The sequence below is a fragment of the Trachurus japonicus genome, chromosome 10 (genome assembly GCF_045865225.1).
Source record: "Trachurus japonicus isolate A0001 chromosome 10, Traja_1.0".
NCBI lineage: Eukaryota > Metazoa > Chordata > Actinopteri > Carangiformes > Carangidae > Trachurus > Trachurus japonicus.
This window is the reverse complement of record NC_140916.1, coordinates 24,655,067-24,668,894: the sequence shown is the minus strand read 5'-3', so window position 1 is coordinate 24,668,894 and position 13,828 is coordinate 24,655,067. Positions and strand designations below refer to the sequence as shown.

The 13,828-nt window shown below is 41.9% G+C and overlaps 3 protein-coding genes and 1 long non-coding RNA gene across 4 annotated transcripts; all 4 read left to right on the top strand.

Moving 5' to 3' along the window:
* Positions 1-771: 771 nt before the first annotated feature.
* Positions 772-2,898, top strand: tmsb2 (thymosin beta 2). The gene is made up of 3 exons (XM_085788344.1): positions 772-930; positions 2,055-2,159; positions 2,439-2,898. The coding sequence occupies exons 1-3, from the start codon at positions 798-800 to the stop codon at positions 2,474-2,476; spliced, it is 276 nt and encodes a 91-aa protein (XP_085644470.1). The 5' UTR covers positions 772-797; the 3' UTR covers positions 2,477-2,898.
* Positions 2,899-5,601: 2,703 nt separating this feature from the next.
* On the top strand, positions 5,602-7,744 carry LOC146980118 (protein Wnt-8a-like). The gene is made up of 6 exons (XM_085788760.1): positions 5,602-5,844; positions 5,955-5,988; positions 6,099-6,237; positions 6,603-6,728; positions 6,822-6,964; positions 7,169-7,744. Exons 1-6 carry the CDS (start codon positions 5,774-5,776, stop codon positions 7,733-7,735), a joined length of 1,080 nt encoding a protein of 359 aa, XP_085644886.1. The 5' UTR covers positions 5,602-5,773; the 3' UTR covers positions 7,736-7,744.
* A 533-nt stretch (positions 7,745-8,277) lies between these two features.
* Positions 8,278-10,119, top strand: LOC146980117 (protein Wnt-8-like). The gene is made up of 6 exons (XM_085788759.1): positions 8,278-8,398; positions 8,498-8,531; positions 8,633-8,762; positions 9,034-9,159; positions 9,325-9,467; positions 9,562-10,119. Exons 1-6 carry the CDS (start codon positions 8,331-8,333, stop codon positions 10,117-10,119), a joined length of 1,059 nt encoding a protein of 352 aa, XP_085644885.1. The 5' UTR covers positions 8,278-8,330.
* A 2,754-nt stretch (positions 10,120-12,873) lies between these two features.
* Positions 12,874-13,528, top strand: LOC146980116 (uncharacterized). Its single transcript, XR_015036851.1, has 3 exons — positions 12,874-12,970; positions 13,163-13,225; positions 13,485-13,528. It is a non-coding gene; the product is annotated as an uncharacterized LOC146980116 (long non-coding RNA).
* Positions 13,529-13,828: the final 300 nt, after the last annotated feature.

Below are 13,828 nucleotides of genomic sequence, written 5' to 3'. Positions count from 1 at the left end.
ACTTACACCTTATTTAAAAAAAATAATATAAATAGACTTTTCTGCAGTGCTATACACTTCCATTTTAGTCTATTAATACTCATAATTCTGACACAGTTTCAGCATGTAATGCTTATTATAGAGGTCAAGTAGTACAATGCACATAATATCTTATAGAAAGTTATGATTTGCCAAATTGAGTTTTCCAGTCCTTTATTAAGTTATTGTTTGAATGCTGATTGTGTGTATTTTTCTGTTCTGAGTTTTTGTATATGCACAGAGGCCCCTCTAAGGGTGGGCACATGAAACCAACTTAGGCTATGAAATCTGTGATATGTGGCACCAATCCACACCATGCACTCACCCCAGCAAAAATAAACATGGTTTTCTGTAGGGCTATCCCTGTGCCATTCTATAAATCATCATACTTCACATTTTGACAGAATGCTTCACATTCTGGGCCACATATCAGTCTTTAAAGGATATTATGGAGTTTAACAAGTACAATTCACCGAACACATTATGACTAGCTACAAGCAAAAGCCTCTTCCCACCATGTGATGCAGTATGTATGCAACTTACTCAGCAAAAACACTGTATAGGAACAATAATGTATTAAATTAATAATGTATCATGATCATTCTCAAATGATATACACATCACAGCTGTTACCAAACATAGGTTGCTTTCCTCTACTCTTTTCCCCCGGAGAATATTAATATTGATGACGAACAGGAAGGCTGACCAAGCTCTCATTCACTCTCTCTCTCTCTCTCTCTCCCTGTCCCCCTCCCTCCCCTCTTATACCCACACCCTGGATGCAGGCAGGCGTGCACACACCGGCAGATTCACTCAGCTTCCGTATCGCTCACCCTTCTCCATCTCTCTTCTCTATCCCTCCCTGCTCTCTCTCCGCTGGTGGATTTCAGCCCACAGCTGTGTGGAACACCGGTAAGACAGACTCATCTATCCTTCAGCCTGTTCTTCATCTGTCTCTGTGTGTGTGTTTCTCTTTCTGAATTCTGTTTTACAAGCAGTCAGACAAAGGATTGGGGTGTGGCTGGATGAGAAGAAACTGACTGCTGATGGCAGCAATGAAATGATGTGAAAGAGGGATGTTAGGGATGATGAGGATAATGGTAGCGATAAAAGGAACAATAGAGCAGATGTTTGGCTGATTAGGTTTACTGGGGAATTGAAAAAGGTTAGATTAAGACTGCTGTTTTCCATGTCAAACCTTGAAGGAGGTGGATATAGACACCATTTGTGGCTCAGGGTAATCGAGCAATGATTCACTATGCCTCTTTTCAAAAAATGTAAGAATTCCAGCCACGATCCCAGCATGACCATTTCTATGTCATACTGATTCTATTAAATTCAGACTAGTGAGAATGATTTTACACAAGCTGGGTTTGCAAATGACTGGCTGCAGGCTAGTGGGCTTGTCACATTTCCACAGCAGCCTCTTACAGAGCAGCGGTTCAAACAGGCGTGACTGGGCCAGACTGTGCAAGACAGATTAGTCAGACCTGAGGCTAGGTCAGGATTATGACTGCAGTGGAGCCTGTGGAGAATTGCCTCGATCCAGGAGGCTGCAGGGGTGGATGCAGAGAGAAAGGGAGAGAGAGAGAGGGAGAGAGAGAGAGAGATAAAGATGAGGAGGAGGTAGAGAACAAAGACCTCAGCCTCAGAGAGGGGAAAAAACAGAGACAAAGGAATGAACAGACAGCTTGGTAAAAATAGGCACATGTTAGCTGCATAGCCATTTTGTAGAGAATACCAAGACAGAGCATGTGTGGGAGGCGGCCACCACTCACAGGCATCCATGTGGACATGTCTGGGCTGCACATGTCATAGCCACTCCCTTTATGTGCAAGCGGTTGCACAGATTATTTTTAATATCAGTCAGAGCCTTTGAGATTTCCGACAGCTCTTGTCAACACCTTTTAATCATTGTCATTAGACTTTCGAATGTATCCGACAGAGCTTCTTTTATGTTATGCTGCATTATCAATACGACAGCCGACAGGAAAGGTCAAACCTGTGTGCTCAGGTATCCCTCTCATCTTTCACAGCCAAAATGTCCGACAAGCCTGACATGACTGAGATCGCCCGTTTCGACAAGACAAAGCTGAAGAAGACAGAGACGAAAGAGAAAAACCCTCTGCCCACCAAAGAGAGTGAGTGTCCCTCATGTGTGTGTTGTCTGTGTGTGTGTTTCTGAATGATGCTGAAGCCCCCTGCAACAATTTTTCCTGTCAGTAGCTACTCATCACTCCCAGTGCTGCCAGAAACACCACATGCTCAGCAAGCAGAGCAGCAGCAGCAAAAAAAAAAAAAAAAATGCTGCAAGATCAGCACCTCACTGATGTACAGCAAATCAAAAAACAGCATCCACTCGCATATTCATTCAACTGGAGCCTGCTGACCGACTGTATCCTCTTCTCTCTTTTTTTCAGCCATTGAGCAAGAGAGGAAAGGCGATGCCACACCTTGACTTCTGAGCACATGAAGAAAAGAAGCTGAGATGCCACAGCAAAAAGCACTTTCTTTTGATTATCACAGTATTTTAATCCTTTACTTTGTCTTCAGAAATGGGTGCTCTTGAGCTCCCTGGGGTGCTATAAGGGTATATGGCATCCTCACACAGGGGGTTCTCCTACCACTCGGGTGGAAAAACTTCAGCCTGGGTGCCTGTCTTCTACCATTAGCTTATAGCTAACATGTCTCCAATATTGCCAAACTGGGGAGTGGTGTAGTGATGTAGCACAGAGAGAGAGGCAGGCATCAAGGCTGAGTTTGGGGTGGGTGGGCGTCTACAGATATTGGAGCAATCTGAGACTAATCATGTGGGATGTTTTCTTAATAAACTTTTTACTTTTCTTTATGAAATAAATATGAAGACGTGGAACCAGTCAATGTGAATTTTACTGTCTCCTTTATGTCTATATGCAAATAATACACTCACGAGTCATGGACTGATCATGCGAGGCCACAGAATAAATGCACAACATGAATCATTTGTATACTGCCAGTCTTCACAAATCCTCTCTGATTTGTACAAGTCATTCCCTCTAAATGACTCCGTATTAATAATTCATTGAATGCAGCAACGATAAAGTGTCTAATATCAAACACAATCATATGCAAATCTAACAAAACCAACACAAGCACTCCCCTGGTTTGTGGGTTTTCAATTAGCATTAGGGTTTGGATAATCTATAGTAGTAGTAGATAAGACAAAACAATCCAAACATTTGGTCATTTTAATCACTTTTTGCAATTTTTCTGTCTTACATGACAGTAAGTGAATGGTTCAGAATCAGTTGGACAGTATTTTATCATTGGCTCTGGGAAAATGTAATGCAGATTTTCCACTATTTTTTGCAGGTTATGGAAAGATGGATGTGAGAAATGCAGATCAATAAGTAATGAATATAATCCATATTCTATTTTTTTTTAATAACAGCATAAGCAGCATCTGATAAGAGATTAAGTGGGTTTCTCTTTTGTTGCTATGTGGCTAACAGGGTCTAGCTTGCTGAGTAGCAACTGGTGATTCTACTGTGAGGGAAGTGATTGGCTGATTGGAGAGGTAGGCGGGGCTTGTTGTCAACACTACTATCATGAAAATGATTACTGAAATATTCAATGAAAGAATCACAGTCAAAAACAACTGACTTTTGAAAAGCCGTGTTTTGAATAAAAACTGTAAAATATAATAAATATTATATACATATAGTTTTAATGTAACAATACTATTTACTGAGTTTTTGTTTTGTTTTTTGCATTATAAGTTTAAGCAGCCTATTACATATTTATTCCATGGTGGTTAGTGGTGTCCTGATGGTGTGTGGCTGACTGGCGTCACTAGTCCTGCCACCCCTCCTCGGTCTGTCAAGCCTGTCACCTCCTGAGCCTTTATTGCTCGATTTCTCTCACTTCGCACCGCCGTAAATCACGCATCAACGCGCCCTGGACCTCCTAATGTGTCTGAAATGTCTGTTAGAACAATTTAATTAACGTGCATGTTTTGCCTCATGTTATTTTAGGCACAGAGTAATTCAAAGGCCCTGACCCTGACATTTTCTCTGGAATTTACATCCTTATACAATTAGAACGTTGCTTAAATGAGTATACATAAATAATTTTCGTTCAGTCTTTGTCATAAAATATAATCAATAAATGGTCGATAGTACATTTAAGTATAATTTTTAAGATACATTTTCAGATCCGAGTTCTCAAAATTAACCGTAATGTTTAAAACAGACATCACCATATTATCAGCCCACGTGATTTGTCCAGGAGAGTTTCGGTGTTAAGGAGACGCGTAGCACCTATGTAGCAACACGCCCCTCCTGGATGCACCACTATTGTTTGCAGGTTATTAACCCGTTAAAATCGTTAAGAGAGCCCCTCACCCAAGAACAAGTTATGGAGCATCCCAGATTGATTTTTAATCGCTATGTATTATTTCCCAGCCAGGTGATGAGGGGCTCTAGGTTTCAGTCATATTGCTGAATGAATGTGGGTGATATCTAATTAGTGGGGATTATCCTCACCTACACCTCGCCCATCCTTCCGTCTATTGTCCGCAGCGCTGAGTGAATTGTTGTTTTAAGGGATTTTGAGTGGCTTAAAGGGGATTTGACTAGTGTAGGCCATTTAATTTAAAAAACTGTAATGTTAATCACTAACTTGGGAACTTCTCTCGCATCAAATCACAGCATGAGTACGATATGACAGAAACTGACGTGATGACTGTTGATGATGGCACTGATTACATAACCTAAATCAAGGAGAGAGAAACATTAGAATTAAATGTGATGGAACTGGATGTTGGATAATCCCGGATTTTTATTACATAATATCAACATGAATCAAACTGTTTTTAGATCTGATCAGAAGCCTACAAGTCAAATCCAAACAAAATGTGCACAGCAGTGCGCCAATAAACTAAGTTGCATAGTTGACACATTAAAGCTCTCATGTGTTTATACTCTTGTAAATTCCAGACTGTTTTCACACCAAGTTGTTTCCCAGGGAAACATCTATTATCCTATTATCACGACGACGCCAATGTCGCCGATGTGTGAGGCAATATTTACATGACTATATACTGTCAGCCCCTGAAAGGCTTTATGGCTTTGTAGTCACAGTCCTTCGCCCTGGGACACTGGTGCCATTTCACAAGTGTTTCCACCTACACATGAGGCCTCGCGACTCAATTCGGTGTTACATTGCCTTAATGTATTGAACCCTATAACTACGATTTTCTATGTCTATGGAAAAACATAGGCTTTGTGTGTCCAGTATTCACAAAACACACTATTGTTCGCACAATATAATTTTAATATTCTAAACTTTCTTCATATATAATAAACCTGAAATTAAATGGTTGTGGTATTATAATATCATCTCATATATGATAAATTGCGTGATGCCCCCGTGGGATGAAATAGTCATGTGTCAATTCGTGGGAAAAGCGTAGGGTTAGAGTCTGGGAACGACAGGTGAATGAATGAGGGGCTGTTCAAGTGTCTGCGTCATTTCTTTGAAGTGCACTTATGCACCGACGGCTCCTATTTGTCTGTAGGACGCAGCAATCAATGTCGTCGTTGGCGCATTTTCACAGTGAAACGTTACCTGCAGGACAAATCTGTCAATCAAAGGAGCAAGACCATATAAATATCATCAGCGTGGGGTCTGGTCACAACTTCAGTTGCCTTCCCCTCTCTTGGTACTCACATCTGGGATACTAACAAGCAGGCCTCCGTTTGGAATAACAGCTGCCATGGGACCGTTACATCTCTTTGCAGCCATGGTCTTGTGCATGTGCTGTCACTTTCTGTTTGCATCTGCTTGGTAGGTCGCTTACTTTTGGATTTTTTAAAATACTGCTGTCTGATGTGTGTTTGCCGGTATATTGGTGATTTGGCATTAATTGGCATTATTCTCTTGTTTTATGTCTGTAGGACAGTGAATAACTTCCTCATGACTGGACCCAAGGTAAATACGTGCTTGTTTTTAATGGTATATGTTCGATCTATTAAATGCAGTCTAAAATAACAATGCTCTTTGCATTCTTAAATAACAATGATCTTGCTGTCTCTCCCAAGGCTTTTCTAACCTACGCAAGCAGTGTGCAAGTGGGCGCAAAGAGTGGAATACAGGAGTGTAAATATCAGTTCGCGTGGGAGAGGTGGAACTGCCCAGAGACTACGCTCCAATTATCTACACAAAACGGCCTGAGAAGTGGTAAGACATTTGTATATCCACATATTCCTATCATATGCATGCCATGCTGCAGCTGGGCGATAAATTCAGTTTCAGCAGCTGCCAACTTCGCTCTTCGTTTATGCGTAAAGTTTATCCTTGATTGTGCTGTAGCTGATGGTAAGCTCTAACCTCGGGACACGAACATTAAAATGTTAAAATTTGTAGCTGAAACCACATCGACAAGATGCTCAAAATGGTTACTTAATTCATCTCCGGTAATGCTTTTACGCACACTTTACGCGCCTTTTACGCACGCTATTTGAGCTTCATATTATGCATTTATGGTGCCAAATATGATAGTTTAGTCTAACATGGTCGTTTGCTTTCTTCGTCACTAATTGTAGCCACAAGGGAGACGTCTTTTGTGCATGCCATCAGCGCGGCCGGAGTGATGTACACGCTCACCAAGAACTGCAGTATGGGAGACTTGGACAACTGCGGATGTGATGACTCAAGAATTGGACAGACAGGTACATTTTTATTCTATGCATAAACCACTGCCAGACTAAATGTCATAAACTGGATTTATGAGCTGAGTAACAACGTGCATTTTTTATCACCAGGTGGCAGAGGATGGATTTGGGGAGGCTGTAGTGATAATGTGGCGTTTGGAGAGAAGATATCCAAACAGTTTGTGGACGCGCTGGAAAATGGGCATGACTCGCGCGCAGCAGTAAACCTGCATAACAACGAGGCTGGCAGACTGGTAAGAAGTTTTTTTTATTGTATCATTATTGGAGTCAGTCAGATTCAGAATCAATATCTGGATTGATATTTGTAAGTCATATCCATTAATATCTTACGTCCGGAAAGGAAAAGTTATGTTTTAGAGTCACACACTTGTGTGTCTAATGTCAGTTTTGCACCTGTAACCATTCCACCTGTAACTTACATGCTCTCTATTTGGCAGGCTATCAAAGCGACCATGAGGAGAGCCTGTAAGTGTCACGGAGTGTCCGGGAGCTGCAGCATCCAGACCTGCTGGATGCAGCTGGCCGACTTCAGAGAGGTAGGCAACTACCTGAAGATGAAGCACGGGAACGCAAAGAAACTGGAGATGGACAAGAAGCCGGCGAGGGCTGGAAACAGCGCGGACAACAGAGGAGCCATAGCGCAAGCTTTTCGCAGCATCGCTCGGACGGAGCTCATTTACCTGGAGGATTCTCCGGACTACTGCGTCAAGAACCAGAGCATGGGATTTCAGGGCACCGAGGGGCGAGAGTGTCTGAAGGGAGGCAAGAACACGTCGCTGTGGGAGAGGAAGAGCTGCCGCAGGCTGTGCTATGAATGCGGCCTCAGAGTGGTGGAGAAGCGCATTGAGGTCGTCAGCAGCTGCAACTGCAAGTTCCACTGGTGCTGCACGGTGAAATGTGACAAATGCACCCAAGTTGTAACCAAATATTATTGTGCTCGCAAAGAAGCTGGGAGGAAACCACACAATAAAACGAAGCGCAAGCACCGTGCGCGTCGACAATGATTATTACCATGTGCTGCAGAGACTGATGAGTCACTAACATCACTGTCATTTAATTCAGCATCGATGACATGTTATTAACTACAACACATCACTTGGAAACTTTTAATGCACTTTATCGTATTGATTTGATTATGTATATAATTCAAATAATGTCTTTCGAGGAACATATTCTTCACGCATGCTCACTGGTTTATGTTGGTGTTCTGGGGACTAGTGGCTGATTGTATCGCCAAGCAATGTTTAAAAATTCTAATATTTTATTATGCATCTTAATTCAAAGTGTTACCTAATAAATATTTTTATAATATGTATGACTACCGTCTGGTTTGTCAGTGGCAAAATGCTAATTCTGTATATCAGTTTGTATATTAGTGCCCTGGTGTGATACAGCCTAGGGGAAGAAAATAAACTACTGCCTAATGTCCCCCCTTTGAAGTGCGCATAATAGGCGTTTCCTGAACCCGTCACCCAATCAGCTTTCTCGGACCCAAGGGACAAAGAACAAGACTTCCATTTGTTCTTCATCCATATAAAAAGAGAAAGTTGCAGTACACCGGGTCAAAATAACCACAATCTCTCTGCTTTAACGGTGCAGATGAAAATGCTGCATTTATTACTTTGGTTCCTGCCTCTTTTTTACAAAATGTGTCCGGGACATGCCTGGTAAGACACTAACATTAATCTGCACTGTTCATTTGCATCTTTTTAAAGTCCAATTTAAGATGGATTGAGTTCATTCTTTCTCTTCTGTCTTTCTCTAAGGGTGGCGAGTAACTTTCTTATGACGGGATCTAAGGTAAATAGAACTTTTCATTACTTTGGAAGATTGAGGAAAAACAATTCAACATTCATGTGATTCAAGCCAGAAAAATGACCGTCACCACCTCTCCTCTGCAGGCATATCTCACTTACGCAAGAAGCGTGCAGGTGGGCACACAGAGTGGGATTGAGGAGTGCAAGCAACAGTTTGCTTGGGATAAGTGGAACTGTCCCGACACCGCAACCCAGCTCAAAGGACTGAGACGCGGTAGGTTGATACATTACTCTTTTATTGACATATGTATGCAGGTTCATACAGGCTTAAGTACAATCTCAGAATTGCCTAAAGCATCTTAGTTGTATAGTAGTTCAGAACACTACAAGACCAATTTGAAATGAGTAATTGAAAGTCACAACAGCATATCCAAACGCATATTAATTTAGCCTAAATATTATTATTTGATCTCTAATCACTTTAGCTATTTTGTGAAGACTAATTAACGTTGCCCTACATATAAAACGTGATTGTTCTTTTCCAGCCACCAAAGAGACGTCTTTCGTCCATGCCATCAGTGCAGCAGGGGTCATGTACACTCTAACCAGGAACTGTAGTCTGGGAGACCTAGATAACTGTGGCTGTGATGTCTCAAAGAACGGCAAAATTGGTGAGTATCAAAGCAAAATAACATATTAGTCACATCTTCTATAACTACCAAGCTAAAATGTGGCCTGATAAAGAAATAAAAACCTATTTTAATTGTTTTCTTTTTCTGAAGTTCTTATATTTTCTTTCATAGAGTTTCTCATTTCCAGTGATGTTTTGTGTGCAGGTGGCCGTGGCTGGTTGTGGGGTGGCTGCAGTGATAATGTGGATTTCGGGGAGAGGATTTCCAAACAGTATGTGGATGCACAGGAGACAGGTCAGGACTCCAGGGCTGCTGTCAACCTGCATAACAACGAGGCTGGGCGAAAGGTATACAGTATAGCCTAATCACACCACATATGCTAATATAACATTACATAGTTTTTAGTAGTTGGTAGTAATTTACTTTCCTGACTTCCCACAGGCAGTGAAGGCAACAATGCAGCGCATCTGCAGATGCCACGGCATGTCCGAGAGCTGCAGCGTCCAAACCTGCTGGACACAACTGTCAGATTTCAGAGAAATTGGCAACTACTTGAAGATCAAGCACGGTCAAGCTCAAAAACTCGACATCGACAAAAAGCGGTTGAGGGCTGCCAACAGCGCGGACAACCGAGGTGCCATCGTGCACGCGTTCGGCAGCATCGCCCAGACAGAGCTGGTCTACCTGGAGGACTCTCCGGACTACTGCAGGAGGAACGTCAGCCTCGGGCTGTACGGCACCGAGGGCCGGGAGTGTCTGCAGCACGGAGAGGGGCTGACCCAATGGGAGAGACGGAGCTGCCGCAGGTTGTGCCATGACTGCGGCCTGAAGGTGGAGGAGAGGCGCACGGAGGTTGTGAGCAGCTGCAACTGCAAATTCCACTGGTGCTGCAAGGTGAACTGTGACGACTGCTCCCAGGTTATAGTGAAACACGTGTGCGCCAGGAGGGAGGCTGGAGAGGGGCACGGCTACAGACGGAGATACCGTGGACCGAAATAACACTACAGTCATTTTTTTTTTTAAATGCTGCTTGGATCAGTTTTTCAGATCACAATAAGGGCTTGTTAAATGTCTGTTTGCACTTCTCATCTGTTTTCATGTTAACTTTTATAAATGTATCGTAGTCGCTATTTATAAATAATGTGTTTTGTTTAATAAAAAAAAACGTTCATGATGAAATCTCCTGAGTTTTATTCCAATCAACAACTGAAAACATATTTTACTTAATAAGTCCCAGCTCCACACAAACATGTGTGTATTAGAATAAGAATGGACTGAATACACTTAACAGCGGATTACATGGATAACATGGTGCATTTCACACCTAACCAAGGTGTTGATCCAGCGCTGATCCACCGTCACTTTGATGTCAGCGTGTATTGATTTCATACAAAGAGCAGCGAGGCTTTGAAAGACAAACTAGGGAAGTAAAGTATTTCCACCTAGAAGGTATTCGGCCTGATAATCCGGAGACACCTCTGCCTGCCTGCGCTGAGTCTTTTGTCACATCCCACAGGCAATGCAAATGACAATACATCAAAGGGGGGGAAACGCGTTGACGTATACCTAACTACTGTTTAGGTGCCGTTTCTCGGCGAAATGGGTCACACCGGACTGGAGTCCAGTTACAAGCGTCCAAATCCAGGGAGGAGACGGTTAAAAATAAACGTGGCTCACATTCCAACATTAAATGCAGGTTAATTTCTAATCTTATCATTTGCAAGTAATTAGGAGCCTCATCTCCGCCCGCTGGCCTATCTGTGTGTGAAGGAGCCATTCACTTCCCTCCTTCTTCCCTCTACCCCCTGTATCTCCAGAAATCTTCCTCTCAGCTGGACGTGTCATAAATCTGTCACTGTCGCAGCTGAGTGACTGATGGGATGGGTAATACCTTCATCAGGGGGCCCATGCCTCAGGGGGAAAGAGGGGGGATCCAACAGAAAAAGGGTGCTTGTTACAAGTCTGTTTCACTATCTTTACAGAACACCTACTGTAGAATCAGTAAATAACAAGCTGCACTGAGTGAGAAATTACACATCATTAGCCTATAGGTGTCACTGTATAACTGAGAAGTGGAGTGTATTAAAGTTTGGGATAACTCTTTTCTCCACCAATAGCCTACTGATAACCGATAACATTTTTAATAGTTTTATATACACACCTGAAACTAAGAAAGGTTGTGTAAAGATGAACTTAATATTATAGCTCTACCTCTGACCAAATAATACAACCAACATCACTACTGTAATCACAACAAAAACAAGAACAGTTACGACTCTGAAAATCAACATTTGTTATTGTTTCAAATCAACTTAGGGGGCAAAAGGACTGGAAATGAGCTAAATCAAGGCAATGTTGGTTAATTATAGTTAATTATGCAAAAAATGACATTATCTGACTTGGTTGTGTATTTTGGCCAATAAATATCAGCCAATATCAGACCGATAATTATCTGTACCAATAGTTATTGTGCATCAGTGAGGTCCCATTATGGTCAACACTGCTGGTTGTTTAAAATCCAAGCACAGTTTAGATTTAACACCAGAACCGCATCAGGTAACACACCCAGGTCCATAAATGAACAGGTAAGGCCAAATGTATGATGATTCTGGTGGTGAAAAGGTTTTACTAAAAAAAAAAAGAACAGAAAAGCCAGGAAGCCACCTCAGACACCAACTTAAAAAAAAAAAGTAAAACCGTAAAGAGAAAAAGTAACAATCTCACAGACCAAAACATTCCCTGCCATCCCTCCCCATTTGTCTGTTTGCTTCTGGGGACGTCCTGTATTTCCCATGCTGTCCTGCTGTGTGTTAATGAAGGTTTCGCCCCACTGGAGGCCCCCACTGCTCCACCCCTTATCTCTGCTCTCCACTGGGGATGTCATTAGTTCCATATTGGCCCCATATGATGCTGTAGGTTGATTGTGCTCTACATGAGATGGCCACGACTTGTTTTCTATTCATGTCTGCTTCAAATGGGAAGTGCAAACCTTTTGGATTCTTTTCAGGTTGGGGAAATGGGCAGTTTTCAAATGGTCAGACCTGAAATCAACAAATTGCTCTGAACATTATTTTAAACCAATTTAAAGCCTGGCTGGAAGAAATATAACTATGCTGTATCTAATGCCCCTTCAACAGTGGCATGATTATGTTCCCCAGAGGGACAGAGGAAAACAGAGGGAAGGAAGGGGGTGATATCCCAAAAAAGGACCCCCCAGGAGGACTCATGTATTCACTCAGACATGCCTGGGGGTCAAAGGGGATCTGAGCGTGATTGATCATCCCTTCCTCCCCTCTCCCCTCCTCTCTCACCTGGGTGTGAGATGCCAAGAAGCCTGATGTGGGGCAGGCTGCAGGCTGCGACTGGGATAGGAAGATCTGTCACAGCCTTCACGCTACAAATTAGAATAAAAAGTACACGAGAGTACAACGATGTCAACCACAGTGAGCATAGACGCAGCACAACCACCACACATGCCTGTGGCTGCACATGTGAGAGGAAATCAGCAGACTCTATGTTTAAAGATATGCATTCTGTGGTGTGTGCATGCTCTATTATTATGTATCTCAAGTCCTTGAGCACTGAAACTTTCCACTTTAATTTTCTAACACATTCAACAGGGAAGTAGATGACATACCACAAATGTGTGTATTTATGTAGTGGCTAGTCTTAACTTAAAGTGTTTTGTGATACTGCTAGAAAACAGAGAGCTCCTATTCTGCTGAGTAAACCCTGTATTGTATTGGTGGACAAGACATTTATATAAAAGGAGATGAGCTTTAACAATGTTCCCTCTAAAGTGGAGGTGATGGGATGGAGCCCACAAAGTCTCGCTGACCACATGAAGAAGGTGAGTATAGCAAAGATATAATTTCTCAATGAGACCAAGAGATGGCTCTAGTATATATCCGTCTTGTAATGGAAACATCTTTGCAGCTTATTTTTGTCCTGGTAATTTACACCCGACAAGTTAAAATATTGTTTCTCAAGAAGCGCTCGGGGCTTCTTGCTGTAATCCTGTGACATTTCATGACCTTCTCAGCTTAGACTGTCAGGCTGTGACAGAGTAGTGATGAAGAGCAGAATAAGTGGAGCACAGTTCATGGTAAGTCTATGGCAACTCCTGTCTTTTCATTGTTTTTACTATTACTACTACATAATAATAATAATAATAATAATAAGTTTATTTTAAACAGGGACAGTGCACATTAATAACATTACTGTAAATGTGCCAGAATTAGCCAAGAGGCTATTTTTCATTTGTTAAAAAGTCACCCTAAAATATGATCAGTTTAAGTGATTTTCTCATGATATCATAATAATCTAATTATTAATTTCAAAGTAATGGAATTTTCATCTTCCAGCAAATGACTGACAGTGACCTTCAAGCATTCCCATCCCTTTTTTTCCCGTGAGTCTTACTGAACATACATTATATCCTAACCACTGATATTGATAAGCAATTTATCAGCCAATGTTATGACGATGTCAAAGCATTAAGATTTATTGTGGTCCGACATGATATGCACAAGAGGCTGCTATCATATAATCTTTACCGAGCTGTAGTCTTTGTTTGGATCACAATTCAATGGAGCATTGCATGATAGTAAGTCAACGCACTGAGCTAATGTTTTGCTCTTTTATCGCTGTAGAATAATCACTAAGATCCAAAGTGAAATCAACAACAAAGGGGAGCCGGAGATGTCCT